This window comes from Nicotiana tabacum, chromosome 20 (assembly GCF_000715075.1).
Source record: "Nicotiana tabacum cultivar K326 chromosome 20, ASM71507v2, whole genome shotgun sequence".
Classification (NCBI taxonomy): domain Eukaryota; kingdom Viridiplantae; phylum Streptophyta; class Magnoliopsida; order Solanales; family Solanaceae; genus Nicotiana; species Nicotiana tabacum.
This window is the reverse complement of record NC_134099.1, coordinates 24,193,676-24,212,051: the sequence shown is the minus strand read 5'-3', so window position 1 is coordinate 24,212,051 and position 18,376 is coordinate 24,193,676. Positions and strand designations below refer to the sequence as shown.

General features: G+C 37.1%; 3 protein-coding genes across 3 annotated transcripts; 1 reads left to right on the top strand and 2 right to left on the bottom strand.

Moving 5' to 3' along the window:
- Positions 1-3,302: 3,302 nt before the first annotated feature.
- LOC107777908 (F-box/kelch-repeat protein At3g06240-like) lies at positions 3,303-12,900 on the bottom strand. Its single transcript, XM_016598079.2, has 3 exons — positions 12,383-12,900; positions 10,607-11,788; positions 3,303-3,614 (listed from the first exon to the last, which is right to left on the bottom strand). Exon 2 carries the CDS (start codon positions 11,762-11,764, stop codon positions 10,610-10,612), a length of 1,155 nt encoding a protein of 384 aa, XP_016453565.1. The 5' UTR covers positions 11,765-11,788; positions 12,383-12,900; the 3' UTR covers positions 3,303-3,614; positions 10,607-10,609.
- Positions 12,444-14,833, top strand: LOC142174297 (uncharacterized). Its single transcript, XM_075240082.1, has 3 exons — positions 12,444-12,455; positions 12,689-12,763; positions 14,522-14,833. The coding sequence occupies exons 1-3, from the start codon at positions 12,444-12,446 to the stop codon at positions 14,831-14,833; spliced, it is 399 nt and encodes a 132-aa protein (XP_075096183.1).
- A 1,516-nt stretch (positions 14,834-16,349) lies between these two features.
- LOC107777906 (F-box/kelch-repeat protein At3g23880-like) lies at positions 16,350-18,176 on the bottom strand. Its single transcript, XM_016598076.2, has 2 exons — positions 17,772-18,176; positions 16,350-17,636 (listed from the first exon to the last, which is right to left on the bottom strand). The coding sequence occupies exons 1-2, from the start codon at positions 17,991-17,993 to the stop codon at positions 16,986-16,988; spliced, it is 873 nt and encodes a 290-aa protein (XP_016453562.1). The 5' UTR covers positions 17,994-18,176; the 3' UTR covers positions 16,350-16,985.
- Between the last annotated feature and the right edge of the window lie 200 nt (positions 18,177-18,376).

Here is an 18,376-nt window from a genome sequence, read left to right as displayed (position 1 = left end):
TTACTTCCTATAAACCTGTAGGTTGAAAATGGCAAGTTTTTAAAGAAGTATTATCCTTGAAGTTGCAACGCTCCTTGACGCACGAGCCTAAACTGCATGTTGCTACACTCCTGGCCTGCATGGTCTAAACTGTGTACGACCCCTACAAAAAAAAAGAGTCTGCTAGGTTGAAAACTTCGAAAGAGGCAGCCTAGGCAAAAGTTAGGACATAAAAAAAATAAAAAAAAATCACCCAGTTTGAACTACGATATGGCTTGATCCTCTTCACCGAGGTACGTAGACAACTTAGAGTTTCATTCTAAGTTCAATCGCATAAGTTCAAAAGATACATATTGCCCCAATTGTTGTTCGAATGAAGTATGAAGGAATGTAAAATCAAGCTGAAATGTCATCCTCCTGTTGAACTTGGATCCCCTTTGATCTAAAGGGGGAAAGCTACTATGGTAAAATGGTGTCTTCTTTAAAATGATGACAATATTTGCATCTAAGTCTGGGGATTCGCTATGTCTTCATGTTCGTATAACCTTCAAGTTTTGTTGGTATTCATATCCGCTCACTGCCCTTAAAAAAAGGGGAAGAGTAATAATCGCAATCTTGAAAGAGAGCATAGATAAGTAAGAAAAAACATTTCTCCTCAAACGTAAAAAAAAAAGGGGGGGGATGTCCATGTCGGACTTTTCTAAAGGTTTTCGTTGCGAACTTTTAAAGGTGTTCGTCTCGAATTTTTAAAGGCATTTGAATTTTTAAAGGTTTTCGTTGCGAATATTTAAAGGTGTTCGTCTCGAACCTTTAAAGGCAATTGAAGTTTTAAAGGTTTCCGTAGCGAACTTTTAAAGGTGTTCGTCTCGAACTTTTAAAGGCATTCGGATTTTTAAAGGTTTTCGTTGCGAACTTTTAAAGGTGTTTGTCTCGAACTTTTTAAAGGCATTCAGATTTTTAAAGGTTTTCATTGCGAACTTTTAAAGGTATTCGTCTCAAACTTTTAAAGGCATAAGGTTTCCATTCCGAACTTTTAAAAAGGCGTATGTTTCGAACTTTTGAAGGTGCTCGTTTTGAACTTTTAAAGGTGCTCATGGAAAACTTTAAAAGGTCTTTATCGCCTGCTTTTAAGGATCTTCGCGCGAACTTTTATGGGTCTTCCCCGCAAATTTTAAAGGTATTCGTCGCGAACTTTTACAGGTCTTAATTGCAAGCTTTTAAAGGTTTTCAATGTGAACTTTTAAAGCTTTTGACCACGAGCTTTTAAGGATCTTTGCACGAACTTTTATGGGTCTTTGTCGCAAATTTTAAAGGTATCCATTACGAACTTTTAAAGGTCTTGACCACGAGCTTTTAAGGATCTTCGCACGAACTTTTATGGGTCTTCCCCGCAAATTTTAAATGTATTCGTCGCGAACTTTTAAAGATCTTCACTGCGAACTTTTAAAGGTCTTCACCGCGAACTTTTAAAGTTCTTCACTGTGAACTTTTAAAGATCTTGACCACAAGCTTTTAAGGATCTTCGCGTGAACTTTTATGGTCCCCGCAAATTTTAAAGGTCTTTATCACGAACTTTTATGGTTTGCCATTGCAAATTTTAAAGATCTTCATCACGAACTTTTAAAGGCCTTCATCTCGAACTTATAAAGGACTTCGTAGTTTGACGAATTTACTTTTAAAAGGAAAAAAAAGAAACAACAAGTAAAACAAAAAAGAAAAGCATAAAAAAAGAAGAAGAAATTACCTTCGTGTCAATGCCTCTAAGTCGTCAAAAGTGGACTCAAAGCAATTTACAAACGCTGGAATTGGTACTAATACAATGAAAGGTGTATGATATTTATAGATGTCAAAAGGTAGCTGCGAGAGGACAAATACTGATGTGGGATATTGCAATTGTATTTCATGTCGGATTTGGCTACTGCATTATTACTTCGTAGTAGGATTGATCTTCGCAAGAATCCAAAAGCAATTGAAAGTGCTATTTGGAATTGAGATCACTGGCGGCTAGGACTTGTATCCAAATCGTGGGATAACTGATATAATTCGTCTTCTAAAAGGACTCTGTTATTTGGGCGGTTAGCATTGTCCTACTCAAGGTTGAATTGAAGTTGGATAACATGGCAAGTCATTATTATGGAAAGAAAGAGTTGTTGTTTGTCTCCTTATTTGAAACAACAAAAAGTGCAGGTTCTCACAATATTGTTAAACCCACGTGCCACTAGCAAAGGTAAGTACTTTGACTTTGGAATCTATCTATCACCAATCTGCTTTGAAGTTTAACGTTAAAAGCTAAAAGACAAACAACAACTTAGCAAAATACATAATCTTTCTAAAGGAAGTGAAAGATTATTGAATGTAAGTCTACAAGTATAGTATTTGAGATGAGATCTGGAGCCAAGAGCTCAAGCTATTCCACGTGTTACTTCAAGCCTTGTCATTAAAACTCAACAAGGTTATGCTCTAACCAGCCTTGAAGTAGGAGGCATTTGTAGGCATATAAATTTTAGAAAAATTAAATTCATAAAATAATTTGGACTATATTTTAAATTCAAGATATATTGGCCCAAATAAATATTATGGGCTAATATAATTGAATTAATTATATAAGTCCAATACATACGGGTTAAATAAATAAGCCTTAATCCATTGGGCTAACTTATTTAATTGGGCTAAAGTGATGAGTCCACTTCATTAAGCCCAAGATGTCATCTTCCTAGAGGCCCAGTTTGGTGTCACGTGTCAAATGACGTGGCGCGCCAAGTCAAACGGAAGAACCAATAGGACTATGCCACGTGTCAAAATGACAAGGCATGCCAAGTCACACTAAAAGGCTAATGAAATCGCGTCACTTGTGCAAGTGACATGTTTTGGCCAATTAAATGCGGCCATGTCACACTTCAATTTGATTGGTCGGAAAGAGTTTGTTCTTATCACAACTCCTCCCTTCCACAACTATAAATAAGGGGTCTTCATAAGCCAGAAAAGAGGGCTAGAAGTTATAACAAGAAGCAAGAGAGAGCTCGTGGATCAAACGCCGCAAATTTCTCTACAAGTTTCAAGCTTCAAGCAATCAAGTTCAAATTCAAGAAATCAAGTTCAATCTCAAGAATGAAGAAAGAATCAAGGTTAAGTTCAAGCAATCAAGATCAAGCTCAAGAACAAGATCATCGTTTATGGAAACAAATATAGATTCAAGATCAAGCTCAAAGGCAATTGAATTTATTTACTATTGAAAAGAAGAATCAGAGGATCCATAGAGATTGTAACACTCAAATATTCGAAATAAAATACTACAATTGTTGCGATATTTTTCGATCTTGATTTTATTTTCTCGACGCAAATTTATTGTCTAAACGTGTTTCAATCAAATACTCAAAATGTGTATGAGATTCTCTTCACATTCTAGAGACATTCAAATATCTACAGATTCAATAATACATGATCATAAATTTAACAAGCACAAGGAAATATCAATCTGGATACAAAATATAACAAGATATGGTGAAGAAAGCAAAACAGAACATTGTTCAACTTCAATATACAAAAAAGATCATTAAAAAAGATGTCAAGACTTCATTTTTCCGATCCATGCAGTTATCAAATACGGATTATTGTTTCACATAAGCTTCAACTTCCTGAAATTCAACAGTACAAAACTAGTTAAGCATGCATCTCATAAAATTTTACCGTTTAGATATATTTGTCGCTTAAAGTGAACTGGGGATCAAAATAACATCGATCGAACATATATAATCTTCTTATTCTTAACACTTCCCCCTTTTTCTTTAATGGAAGAGTGAAATGAGTTCTACAAAATATAAAATTGATGTTTCAACCAATAGATTTTAAATAATATAACAAGTTGGAGTGGTGAGATGTCATGCTACATGGTGTCCACCTTGTGGGGTCCATCCCACAAATTAAGGAAGACTTTTCTTCCTTCGTTCGTTATTCAAAGTTGGCAGCAACATTTTCTTCTGCATTGTCAAAAGGATTAGGCCGCAGAAGAAAAATGTCAAGTGTAGTAGGCGAGGCTCTGCCTATAAAAAGAGAGCTTCGGCTCTCATTTCTACACACCAAAAACCTCAGACAATACATCTGAGTGAGAGATAGAGAGAGAGAGAGCAAGGTATCCCATAGACTATAAGAAAATAGTCTGTGAAGAAAAATACAGTGAGAGAGATATTATAGTGAGGTGAAAAAAGCAAAAGAGATTTTTTTCCTTTTGAGGGTGTAGTGATCTTAGGAGTATTTATACTAGTTACTACACAGTGTAAAATTCCTTGCTATAGTGATATCAATCGCTCTTCTTGGCCGTGGTTTTTCCCTTATTCAGAAGGGTTTCCACGTAAAATCTTGGTGTTATTTTTGCTACATTTTTATTCTTGCTGATTTAACCATAACTTAGTGGTCCGCGCTTATCACTAATACCGTGAACATTATTTTTACGGGGTTTATTCCCAACAAGTGGTATCAAAGCCAAGGTTCTGTCTGAGTATGCTCTGTGATTGCAGCACAGTCTGAACTTCCACATCAGAAAAGAATTACTTTGGTCTCTTAATAAATAGTATTTGTATTTGTGATAAACGATGAAAGCTAACACTAGTAGAATGGTTACTTTGAGTGGCACAAATTATGCCATTTGGAAGGGCAAAATGGAAGATTTGACTATGTCAAGAATTTTCATCAACCTATCTTCGCTACTATAAAGCCTGATAATAAATCAGATGAAGAGTGAAATTTGTTATACAGGCAGGTTTGCGGCTTTATTAGATAGTGGGTTGACGATAATATTTTGAACCATATTTCTGGGGAGACACATGCTCGGACCTTATGAGAGCACCTTGAAAGTCTGTATGCTCGAAAAACTGGAAACAACAAGATGTTTCTAATAAAGCAGATATTGGGTTTAAAATACCATGATGGTTTCGCGATGACAGATCATCTGAATAATTTTCAGGGGATCATGAACCACTTATCTGCTATGGGCATTAAATTTGATAAAGAAATTCAAGGCCTGTTTCTACTTGGTTCCATACCAGATTCTTGGGAGGTTCTTAGAACTTCATTATCAAATTCTACTCCGGATGGTGTGATCTCTATAGATCTTGCCAAGATCAACCTTTTAAATGAAGAGATGAGAAGAAAATCTTAAGGTTCCTCCTCATCAGATGTCTTGGTGACTGACTCTAGGAGGAGAAGCAAAAATCAGGGTTCTCAAAATAGAGAACATAATAGAAGCAAATCCAGAAGCAGACTTAAAGATATTGAGTGATATTATTGCGGGAGGAAAGGGCACACAAAGAAGTTCTATCGGATTTTGAAAAAGGAGAATAGAGACAAGAAAGAACAAAAAGAAGATGGCAATCGTGTGGCCACCGTCACTACAGAAGATCTTGTTACTGTCCTTAATGCGGATCTGATAAATATTACTTGTGATGAGTCAAGCTGGGTTGTGGACAGTGGTGCCGCATCTCATATGACATCAAGGAAGGAATTTTTCTCATCATATACTCAGGGTGACTTTGGAACTTTGAGTATAGGCAATGAGACTGTATCATAGGGTTGCTGGTGTTGGAACGATTTATTTGGAAACTATTTAAACAATGTAAAGCATGCACCTGATGTTTGTTTGCACTTGATCTCTATTGGTATTTTGGATGATGAGGGATATGTCAGTACTAATGGTGCTGGAAAATGGAAGCTCACCAAGGGTTCCATGATTGTGGCTCATGGGGAAAGCGACGTGGTCTATACTAGACTACGACCTCTACCTGTGTTGATATGGTAAATGTCGTTGAGAGCCATAACTCTTCAATGTTATGGCATAAGAGGATAAACCACATTAGCGAGAAAGGACTAAATATTTTGGCCAAGAAGAAATTGTTGTCAAATTTTGAAAGTGCAAAATTAGAAAAATGTGAGCACTGCTTGGCTGGAAAACAAAAAAGAGTTTCCTTCCAGTCTCATCCTCCTTCAAGAAAAACACCGTTGCTTGAGTTGGTGCATTCAGATTTATGTGGTCCAATGAAGACAAGGACTTTGGGTGGTGCACTTTATTTTGCTACCTTTATTGATGACTGCTCAAGGAAACTTTGGGTCTACATCTTGAAGACCAAATACCAAAGACCAAGTGTTGGGTGTTTTAAGCAGTTTCAGGTTTCAGTTGAAAGAGAAACTGGAAAGAAGCTGAAGTGTATTCGTACTGATAACGGTAATGAATATTGTGGACCATTTGACAAATAATGCAAGCAACAGGGTATCAGACACCAGAAGACTCCTCCCAAGACTCCTCAGCTTAATGGTCTAGCAAAAAGGATGAATAGGACCTTGATGGAAAGAGTCAGATGTTTGCTTTCTGAAGCAAAGTTGTCGAATTCCTTTTGGGGTGAGGCTTTGTTAACCGTCGCACATGTTATTAATCTATCCCCTGCGGTTTTATTGCAAAGTGATGTTCCAAACAGAGTTTGGTATGGAAAGGATGATTTCTATGACCACTTGAAAGTGTTTGGTTGCAAAGCTTTTGTACATGTACCTAAAGATGAGAGGTCAAAATTAACTGCCAGACAAGACAGTGCATCTTCATTAGTTATGGCCTTGATGAATTTGGTTACAGGCTATATGATCTAATTGAGAAGAAGGTCATGAGAAGTTGTGATGTTATCTTCGTGGAGGATCAAACCATTAAAGATATTAACAAAGCGGAGAAGCTAAAATCTCCAAGTTCTGAAGGTTTAGTTAATCTTGATCAAATACGGATGACGTTGGTGGGATCAATGATGATGGTGATGCCTAGAACCATATTCCAGATCAGCATATTGATGGTGATGGTGATAACAATGCTAATGCTGATGAGGTAAATGCTCCTACTCATGAAGTTGTGGACGAGCTAGATATTCCACTCAGGAGGTCTTCTAGACCTCGTACTCCTTCCTCCCGTTATTCACCTAATGAGTATGTATTACTTATTGATAGGGGAGAAACTGAATATTATGCGGAGGCCATAGAAGATGAGCATATGGATCAATGGATTGAAGCCATGCAAGATGAGATGAAATCTCTGCATGAGAACCATACTTATGAGTTGGTGAAATTGCCTAAGGGCATGAGAGCTTTGAAGAACAAGCGGGTGTTCAAAGTTGAAGCTGAAGAACATACTTTGAAGCCCAGATACAAAGCTAGATTGGTTGTCAAGGGATTTGGTCAAAGGAAGGGTATTGACTTTGATGAAATATTTTCTCCTGCCGTGAAAATGTCCTCCATTCGGACAATTCATGGTTTAACTACCAGTATTGATTTGGAGATTGAGCAGATGGATATGAAGACTGCTTTTCTTCACGGTTACTTAGAAGAGGAGATTTATATGGAACAACCTGAGGGCTTCAATGCAAAAGGTAAAGAAAATCTTGTATGCAAACTTAAGAAGAGTCTATATGGATTGAAGAAAGCTCCTAGACAGTGGTACAAGAAGTTTGAGTCTGTTATAGGGGAGCAAGGATACAAAAGGACTTCTTCAGATCACTGTGTGTTTGTACAAAGATTTTCTGATGATGATTTTATCATCCTCTTGCTATATATAGATGATATGTTGATTGTGGGCAGGAATGCTTCCCAGATTGACGAGTTGAAGAAACAATTGAATAAGTCTTTTGCAATGAAAGACTTGGGTCATGCTAAGTAGATTTTGGGCATGAGAATTACTCGTTCGAGTAACGAAAGAAAGCTTTACTTGTCATAGGAGAAGTACATAGAACGTGTATTGGAGCGCTTCAATATGAAAAGTGCTAAGTTGGTTCGCACACCCCTTCCTAGTCATCTGAAGTTGAGTAAGAAGATGTGTTCTACAACAATGGAGGAAAAAGAGAGAATGGACAAGATTCCTTACTCCTCTGCTGTTAGAAGTTTGATGTATGTAATGTTATGTACTCGACCAGATATTGCTCATGCAGTCGGTGTTGTTAGCAGATTTCTCGAAAATCTAGGAAAAGAGCATTGGGAAGTTGTAAAGTGGATACTCAGGTATCTAAGAGGAAGCTCACATGAATACTTATGTTTTGGAGGATCGAATCCAATTCTGAAGGGCTACAGATTCTGACATGGCAGGTGACCTTGATAACAGAAAATCCACTACTGGATATTTGTTTACTTTTCCAGGGGGAGCTATATCATGGCAGTCGAAGTTGCGAAAGTGTGTCGCACTATCTACAACTGAAGCAGAGTATATTGCGGCTACTGAAGCTGGCAAAGAGATGATATGGCTCAAGAGATTTCTTCAAGAACTTGGATTGCGACAAATGGAGTATGTTGTCTATTGCGATAATCAGAGAGCAATAGACCTGAGCAAAAACCCCATGTACCATGTGAGAACTAAACACATCGATGTCAGATATCATTGAATTCATGAGCAAGTGGAGAACGAATCACTTCAAGTCAAAAATATTCACACGAGTGAAAATCCTACAGATTTGTTGACCAAGGTAGTACCAAGAGACAAGTTCGAACTTTGCAAAGAACTTGTCAGTATGCGCTCAATCTAGAATCTCCGGTGTTACCTCCTTCAGGTGAATGGGACTAGAGAGGGATATTTGTGGGGTCCATCCCATAAATTAAGGAAGACTTTTCTTCCTTTGTTGGTTTTTCAAAGTTGGCAGTAACTTTTTCTTCTGCATTGTCAAAAAGGGTAGGCTGTAGAAAAAAAATGTCAAGTGTTAGGTGAGGTTCTGCCTATAAAAGGAAAGCTTCGGCTCTCATTTCTACACACCAAAAACCTCAGACAATACATCTGAGTGAGGGAGAGACCAAGGTATCCCATAGACTATAAGAAAATAGTTTGTGAAGAAAAATAGAGTGTGAGAGATATTATAGTGAGGTGGAAAAAGCAAAAGAGTGCTTTTTCCTTTTGAGGGTGTAATGGTCTTAGGAGTATTTATACTCGTTACAACAGTGTAAAATTCCTTGCTATAGTGATATCAGTCGCTCTTCTTGGCCGTGGTTTTCCCTTTATTCAGAGAGGTTTCCACGTAAAATCTTGGTGTTATTTTTGCTGCATTTTTATTCTTGCTGATTTAACCATAACTTAGTGGTCCGCACTTATCACTGATACTGTGAATATTATTTTAAGGGTTTATTCCCAACACACCTCATTAAAATGGTAAAAATAGCACGGTATAGCCAATTTTCGGACTGGTCATTCAAAAATAGCCTGCGTTTACCAAGTCAATGAAAAATAGCCATTATTTTGCTGCAACAGAGACCGGTCCAGCATAATATACTGGAGTTCAATGCACATGTGTATGAACTCCAGCATATTATGCTGGACCGATATACTTTGTTGGCTCCAGTATAATATACTGGAGACTGGAGCACCGGTGCTCCAAACTCCAGTATATTATGCTGGACCGGTATACTTGCTGGAACTCCAGTATATTATGCTGGAGTTCTAGTGTACTTATGCTGGAACTCCATCATATTATGCTGGAGTTCCAGCATACTTATCCTGGAACTCCAGTATACTTATCTTGGAACTCCAGCATAATACACTGGCGTATTTTTCAGGTTTTGAACTGTGTTTTCGCTCAAATTTATCTTTACATGAAAAGTGGCTAAATTTCAATTACTTTTGAAACTGGGTTATTTTTGAATTTCTCCCATTAAAACGCCGATGCCACGTAGGGTTGATCATCCACATTGGATAGCCCTAACAGATGGAGTGGTGTATCCAACTCATTAAAAGTGTTGATGCCATATAGGATTGGACTTCCACATTAGATAGCCCTAATGGATGAGGGAAATATCTAAGCTACTTGAAGAGATGGATGACATGCCACGTGGTGTCTACCTCATTAAAATATCGATGTTATGTAAGATTACACTACCACATTTGATACCCCTAACAAATGAGGGGAATGTCCGAGCTACTTGGCTAACATTGGTGGTGTTTTGTACGAAAATATAACGGCAGGCGAAATTGATCATTTTCACATAGTAATGATACAAATTTTACCATTTTCACTATAAAATAACTAGAGACATCGATCTGTATCTAGTTCAAAATTATAATACGAATTTATTGTTATTGTTTATCAAATTTATAGTGATGAACCCTTTCAAACAAGGATCCAATCCAAATGTGCTTCTCTCCTAGCTAGACTCCCCTCTGATATGGTAGTTTCACTCCCTCTCACGACTATTGCAGTTTTCTTTCCCTACAACAAATTTTATCTATATCCTCTATTTTACTGAGAAAAACAATAATACCACCAACTAATAACTTTTTTCATGAATTAGTGAGAGAATAAAACGGCGAAATGCTTACAAGAACTCCAAGATATACAAGCAAATATGATGGATGTAATAATAATGACACTGTATAATCACTCTCAAAATAATAGCCGAAAAAATGTATAATTTTTTGTATTATATATACATTTTGTATGTTATGTACAAAAAATATACAAATTTTATACATTTTTTCGGCTACCGAATATAAATAGTTTTTGGCGTGAGCTAAAAGTGATAATAACCCTATGATGTATGGATTCATAAATATTCAACGTCTTGTCCTATATTTGACAAAAAAGGAAGTGCAAAATGAGCATAGCAGTTAAAAATAAAGCAGAACTCTTACAAGTTAGCAGCCAAATGATTGTGAGATTTCAAGGTTACAACGTCCTCGACCAGCTATCAATAAGGGATCAATAAGGCTTTCTACATAGAATTCTGCAGCAAAGTATTCCTTATTTTCAATGGCCTCTAGTTGTCTGGTTGAACCATCATATATCATAATAACTGGGGGAAGCAAAAGTAAACTTTCACCCTTATTTGACTGGCAAAAAGGTATAGAAAAGATGGATGAAAAGAATATGAACTCCCCAAGATCTCGATGATGTTCGATGGTGAAAATCTTTGTCCAAGACACTTTAACTCCACAATCCTTGAGAATCCACACATCAGAATTAGTTACTTGACGACAAGGACAAAGCACAGAAAGATCACTTCCCACCACTCCCAGTGTCAAAGGATAACTGCTATCTTCGTAACTGGGAAGATCCAACCTTCTCCATGTCTCGTCTGCTAAATCAAGAGAAATGATGTTGCACATATTGAACGTATCAACATTAGCAGATAAAGCCCAATAAAGCTTCCTATTGGCAAATTTACCTGAAGAATTTACCAGAAAGTTTCCCTGAAACTTATCGATTGTTCTCCAAGAATCCATCCTCAAACTATAAACGTTGACCACAGTATCATATGTACCAGCATCATCAGAAATACACTGAATAACTACCACTTTATAATCGTCGTGTAACTCATCATATCCAAAGCCATATTTGCAATAGTAAGAGCAACCCTTCCTCGAATTAGCTCCAAATGCAGGCAATTTCTTGGACTTCCTAATTGTGGGATTCCATAAAACTGGCTCCTCTATCTTACTGTATAAACAAATCAGTCCATTGACAGAACCCACAGTCCAAGTATAAATAGTCGGGTTTTCCAAGGGAGAAGCCATGTCTAATAGCTCAGTGATTTGTTCTTTGTAAAACAAGGAAGGGAGAGAACGTAACTTGAAATTTCCTTCCGAGTCTTGAAATATACCCCTATGGGGGCTGCATTCTTTGTCATTCACTGTTAATTTCAGATGAGCGTTTACAAATTCAGGGCTAGAGATTAGTTGAAGCCATGATTTTGAAACGCACCTGAATTTCAACAGGAACTTCGAGGGCACCTTTAAGAGGATTTCGACGATGATTTCACGGGGAAGAACAGGGATTACGAAATCACTCATTGTAGTGCAACAAAGGAGGTTGGCCTGAAAATGAATCAAGAACTATTTTAATCTTTAAACAGTGACTCAGAGACATCTAAATATACAAAATAGTAGCCTAGTTCGATATTTGTCGACTTTGTACATTGTAAACTATTTATCAAACTGCATTATCAAACCGCATAAACTATCCTAAAATCAAGACTTGCTGTACCCTTGCTCGTAACAAAAATGCATGTCATCTCACTATAGTGTTTCTTTTAACCAAAATGTCACACTTAACAACCACAAAAAGAAATCTGAGAGAAGAAATATTCAAACATCACAAAACAAAGTACAATATAGTTAAAACACAGGTTTAAGATACCAATTTAAATGACATAATTTTAGGAGTTTGAACACTCATACAGTGAATGGAGAACGCGGGACGTGGGCGCAAGGAGGCTAAACAAAAATGTATTATCTACACTAGGTAATTCTAGTTGAACTATGATACTAAAATCAAAACTCCATTTGCAAGGAAATACCGAAAATATTCTGAGCTTCAGAAAAGCAAGACCAGGACGACCAAAATTTAAACCCCAAAAATTCAATCAACACAAAGAAACTGAAGAAAGTTAACAGAAAATAGAAACTTACAGAGAAAGTGAAGAAAATATGAAGTAGAAGGGGAAAGGATTTCTTGTGATATTAGATAGTCATGGGTGAGAAGGTGAGTAATAAAAAAGGAAAAGAAACAAAAATAGAAACTTATAGAGAAAGGGAAACCGGAAACGGTTGATGGATTCTCTTTGTAATACTCCATCATATAGCCATGGTGGAGATCCCCAAGCAAAGTGGTGAAGAGGTCGATGTACCATAAATAATTAATTGAAAATAATAAAAGATGATATGAAAAAGATGTTCAAGATTTAGTTCCTTCTTCTCGATCTAATCCAACATCAGATTTTTTGGCTGTTTCCAACTTTGGATCCTTCCAAGAATCTGGCAAAGGCTCTGGATTCTCTTTTTACACCAAAGGTATAAAGGAAAGAAAACTCTTCCAGATCAGAAAAGGAGAATGAAAACTCTTTTTATTATTTATTTTGAGACGTAACTTGAAACTACAATGTACTAATGTAGTAGGAAGCTGTCCATGCTCTTTCCATACTCCTTAGAGAAGCAACATGAATACAACGTTTTCAGTTGGATAGCCCTCAGAAGCTTATGTTCCATCTGACCCCTAATCATCTCATATAAAATAATCTGTCATCATAGCATCTTTATAATGTTACCAAGCCACCCGCTTGTGAGAAATGAGAATGCATCCTTCAAGATAGACCCATCACACCACATCCTATAACCCATTACCAACAACGTAATCAATATAGTAACCCTGCTAAAACACTGCTCTTCAATAAGCAAACAAAGGAGTGAGGAAATTTAAGGAGTGTTGGCGAAAGTCATGGGAGATCAGGATTCATATCTTAATAGAGGAAAAAAAAACTAGTGAATTTCTTTCCATTTTTCTAAGCCTTGGTGGGCAGAGTAAACCGGTACTTGTGTTAGTAAGAGGTAGCAGGTACAGCGGAATAGTCAAGGTGCGTGCAAGCATGACTCGCACTTCACCACCTATATATATGTATGTGTGTGTATATGTATGTATATATAAAAGAGGTTGACTTCAACAATGATATATTTCCTCCAATAGAAAAATATCTCTTCCAACCATTTAGCATATCAATTTCAAATAGGATTTCAAAAGTGAACACCTACACCAACAGATTCACGCCATGTATGGATGTTGTGTACCTCGCAAGCTCTAAGTTGTGTATACAAACATAACCCTGATATAGTGTCAAGCCATACTAATATTCAGTATGTATTTACTGACTAATATTCTGAGGATAATAGAACTACAAATATTTGCAGGTCTATTCAGAAAGAAGTATAAATAACGAGAAAACTGATCTGCTTGTTCACAATAATAAATATGATATTATTACTGATTATCTAATTTATAATAATAGAACCTTTTCAAACAGGAACAATTCCAAGTCTATTTCTCTCCTGGACTCTCTCTAACATGACAGTCTCACTCTCTATCATGATTATTGCAAGCTTTCATTCCTAAATCTTGCTTTCTTGTTCCAACCTTTCGTGCTTTCATCTCTGTTTTTGTCAGAGTGACATACCATTCGTCCACAAATTCACAGAGAGATTGTCACGAAGAGATAATTAAGAGCAAGATGCAGGGAAAAAAATGGGTTTGGGGGGGGGGGGGTGTATTACATGATAACCGTGGCGACAATACATCCATATGTTATCACACTTGGCAACACAACCATAATTTTGCTGAAGCTTTTGCAATGCAACATGGGATTTATAGAAATGGGTTTGGGAGGAAAATGGTGGAATCAGACTTTGGAAATTCATCCAATTGATAAAGGAACCACAAAGCTCCACGAAATGTGAAAAGAGCATAATGCACATAAAGAGCTTGCTGCCCCTTGTGAGGCTCTATATGGTCGACCTCCCCCATTACATTTGCCATATCTACCTGGTGAGCCTGCTTCAGCAGAGGTCGACAACACTTTGTTACAAAGGGAGTTGAAGTTGCAACTACTTAAACATCACTTGCATAGGGCTCAATTGAGGATGAAACAACAGGCTGACTCTCACAGGACTGACAGGAGCTGTAGGAGACTGGGTATACCTTAAGATACAGACTATAAGCAGTCTACCTTGTCTTCTCAACCATTCCACAAATTGGCTGCCAAATATTATGGTCCATTTCAGATACTCAAGCGAGTTGGACCTGTTGCCTATACATTGCTATTTCCACCATCAGTAAAGATTCATCCTACAGTCCATGTATCTCTCTTAAAGAAGTGCCATGCAGTCCCTGATCAGATTGCATACCCTCCTACTATTGACATTGCTAACCCCCATTGTCCTAATCCTGAAGCTATTCTACAAAGGCATATGGTGAAGAAGGGAAATAAAGCTGTTGGCCAAGTACTAGTCAAATGGTCTGGACTGTCAGCAGATCATGCCACATGGGAATACTTCAATGTTCTTAAGACCAGGTTTCCTCATTTTGATCCTTGAGGTCAAGGATCTTTTGCAGATGGGAGTATTGATACGCAAATTGTAAGCTGAAGAAGCTATGGAAGCCACGTCAGCAGAAGTCGTTAGAGTTAGTTACAAAACAGTTAAGAGTTAGTTAGAATAGGTAGTTGAATTCAACAGACCGAGCTGTAATTTTCAATCCCAATCGAGTAGTATAAATAATTGTACTGAGTTCATTACATCAATAAGAAAGGATTACAACTTCCTATTTTAATTCTTCTTCTTCCAATCTTCTTCTCCTCCATTTCTGGGCCTGTAGATCTCCTGTGCAGCTGTTGAATTCTCGAATTACATTCCTGAATTTAAGTGTAGTTAACAATTCTGTTAACATTACATGCCAAGGTTCTCGATCTCACCACAAGCACCAATTCTCAAAACAACATAACATCACATTTGGGGGGCTTGATCAGAAGAATTCAGAACCCTAAGGAAATTTATTTTGCATATAAAGCATGAGTTCAGGCCTTAAATTGCAATCTTAGCGGCAAACCAATAGTCTTATCAAATAGCCAATTTGCTATAAATGGAACTGTCTAATCTCCAACAAGGGTGGGTAGATTATGGGGAGAGAGGTTGATGTAATTTATCTAGACAAAGGCCATAATTCTAGTGTTTCACTTTTTCCCCTCCCCTGGCATTCTTTAGGTTATCATTTTTCAAATTTTATTCTGGTTTAACACATACATGATCCTCTCAAGACTAAACGCACACGAAGGTGACAGGAATTAGAAATGATTTGACAAAGAATCTTGTCCTTGTGATTTCTTGATACTATAGGTAAAGAAGGAATTTTTTTTTTTGATAATGTAGATGAATAAGCAATTAGAAGACACATTGGGCTCTGATTATGCTTCACATGACAAGCTTCACGGTGGTATTCATTCTATCGTTCAACATATATCCAGAAGAAAATAGAAAAGTTAATAAGTAATTTCGGGGAGTTTCATTTTCACTATTTAAAGAAGCTAATGGACTTGCAGCCTCCTTATCGAAATACAACCATAACCTAGAGGAGAGGGAGGAATACCACACCTCAGCAGCCAACGACACGTCAGGGGTCATCTCACAGGAGACAAATCTGATATGGCAGCTTTTAGAGCCAAAAAATCAGTGACTCTAATCTACATAACATACACCACAGTTGGAATCAGCCCTCTAATAGAACTTTTTTGCAAGCTTCATTGTTTAAAAGGAGGCAGTCCTCTTTACCTTCTGTATTTTTGTTTATTTACTTAATTTGATCAAACCTTGTGAATAGGATGAGTCCTGTACATATGAATTGCGAGAAAGAGTCATTTAGTATCCCCAATTCCCCTTTTGTGCATTTCCCTATAGTAAAGAATTGAGTTTTTTCAATTCTAACATAGGATATGAGGAGGTAAGGCATCACATCTCCGTCCTTCATATTTTTAAATTTTTATATTAATATACAGGGTAGGTATCAAATCCGAACCTAAATCACCACAAGGTGGAATTAACCAACAAAAAAGATGTAGAGAAAATACCAAAACCAGATATTATTTCAGAACCTAGCACTAATAATCCAATGATTCACGCAAAGGCCTCAATCATCTTGTGTCCACTCTGCCTAGAGCAAAACATGCCTTTAAAATGTTGTTCAAGACAACAATTTTTATCTATATCCTCTATCTTACATTGGAACAATATACCGTCACCTAATAACATTTTTGTTTCATGAAATAGCCACAGAATAAAAAGGATAAATGTTTACAAGAACTGCAAGCTATACAATATGATATATGGATTCACACCAATTCGAAGTCTTGTTCTATACTTGATTTGAAAAAAAGTGCAAAGAGCATAGCAGCTAGGATAAAGCAGAACTCTTATAAGTTATCAGCTACATGATTGTGAGATTTCATGATTACGACGTCCCTGGTCAGCTATCAACAGGGGATCTGATAAATGGACTTTGGGCCTAACTCAACTCCAAAGGCTAGCTTATGAGGTGAGGATTGCCCAAGACCATAGAAGAAGACCAAGGACCTCAAATCCCTCCGATGTGGGACAACTCAACAGGATCAACAAGGGTTTCTACACAGATTTCTGCATGTTGACATCCCCTAAGTCCAGTGACTTCCACTTTTCTGGTGGAACCATCCTTTGGGTTTTATATCATGATTGTTGGGGGAAGCAATAGTGAGATTTCCCCATTATTTGGCTGGCAAAAATATGTAGAGAAAGAAAAAATGGATGAAGTGAACATATATTCCCCAATATATTGAGGATATTTGATGGTGAACATCTTTGTCCAAGATGCATTAACTCCACAATCCTTCATCATCCACACATCAGAAGTAGTTCCTTCACGACAAATACAAAGCAACGCAAGATCACTTCCCATCCCTCCCAGCATCAAACGAGAATTGGCTTCTCCATAATTAGGAAGCTCCAACTTGCCCCATGTCTCATCTGTTAAATCAAGAGTTATGAGGTTGCAAACATTGAGCTCATCAACATCAGCAGTTGAAGCCCAATAAATCTTCCCATTGACATATTTGCCTAAATAATCTCTCGGAAAGTAACCCGGAAAGTTATTGACTCTTCTCCAAGAATCAGTCCTCAAACTGTAAATGTTGACCACAGTACCAAATGAACCACCATCATCAGAAGTACCGCAAATAATTACTACTTTATAATCGTCATGTAACTCATCATATCCAAAACCATGTCTGTAATAAGAGGAGCCAGGCCTCATTTGAACATCTAACTTACGCAATTTCTTGGACTTCCTAATTGTTGGATTCCATATAAATGCCTCCTTAAAGTCAATCAAAAAACAAATCAGTCCATTGGCAGAACCCACAATCCAACGAGGGGTTTTTTTCACGGGAGAATCAATGTCAAATACCTGAGCCCTAGTTCCTTTTTGAAACAAGGAAGGGAGACAACATACCTTGAATTTGCTTTTGAAGTGTTCAAATATAACCCTATGGCTGCTGAATGCTTTGTCATTAGCTGCTAATTTCATATGGGTTTTCACAAAATAAGGGCTAGAGATTAGTTGAAGCCATGACTTTGAAACGCACTTGAATTTAAACAAGGGTTTTGGACGCAGCTTTAAGAGGATCTCCGTGATGAGTTCTACAGGAAGAACAGGGATTACAGAAGCACCCATTGTAGTTGAAGAGAGGTAAGTTTGATTGAGAGAATTTAGTGTAAAAATTAAAATGGCTTATATAGTTGGACAATACTTTTATTTCGAGAAAAGCCCAAAATAGTGCCCCTACACCATCTCCAACCTTGCCCCCATCCTTGTAACGGGGAAATTTAGCTCCAATCCTTCCCTATTTTTGTCCTCAAAATAGGGATGAATAATGTTCCCTCAAATATGGGGTACACTATTCATCTCCCCAATTACTATTCATTACTTTTTTATTATTATTTTATTATTTAATATTTTAATTTATCTCTTTATATATACCTAATTATATTTATGTAATATCTTTATAATATTAATATTATATCTTAACTTTGGTGTATAATTTTGATAAATTAATT

Coding starts and splice junctions, on each gene's coding strand:
- LOC107777908 (XM_016598079.2), bottom strand. CDS start 11,764: ATGAGTGATTTCGTAATCCCTGTTCTTCCCCGTGAAATCATCGTCGAA.
- LOC142174297 (XM_075240082.1), top strand. Junction 12,764..14,521: donor ATTCTCTTTTTACACCAAAG/GTATAAAGGAAA, acceptor GGTCCATTTCAG/ATACTCAAGCGAGTTGGACC.
- LOC107777906 (XM_016598076.2), bottom strand. CDS start 17,993: ATGGGTGCTTCTGTAATCCCTGTTCTTCCTGTAGAACTCATCACGGAG. Junction 17,637..17,771: donor ACTTCAAAAGCAAATTCAAG/GTATGTTGTCTC, acceptor ATTGACTTTAAG/GAGGCATTTATATGGAATCC.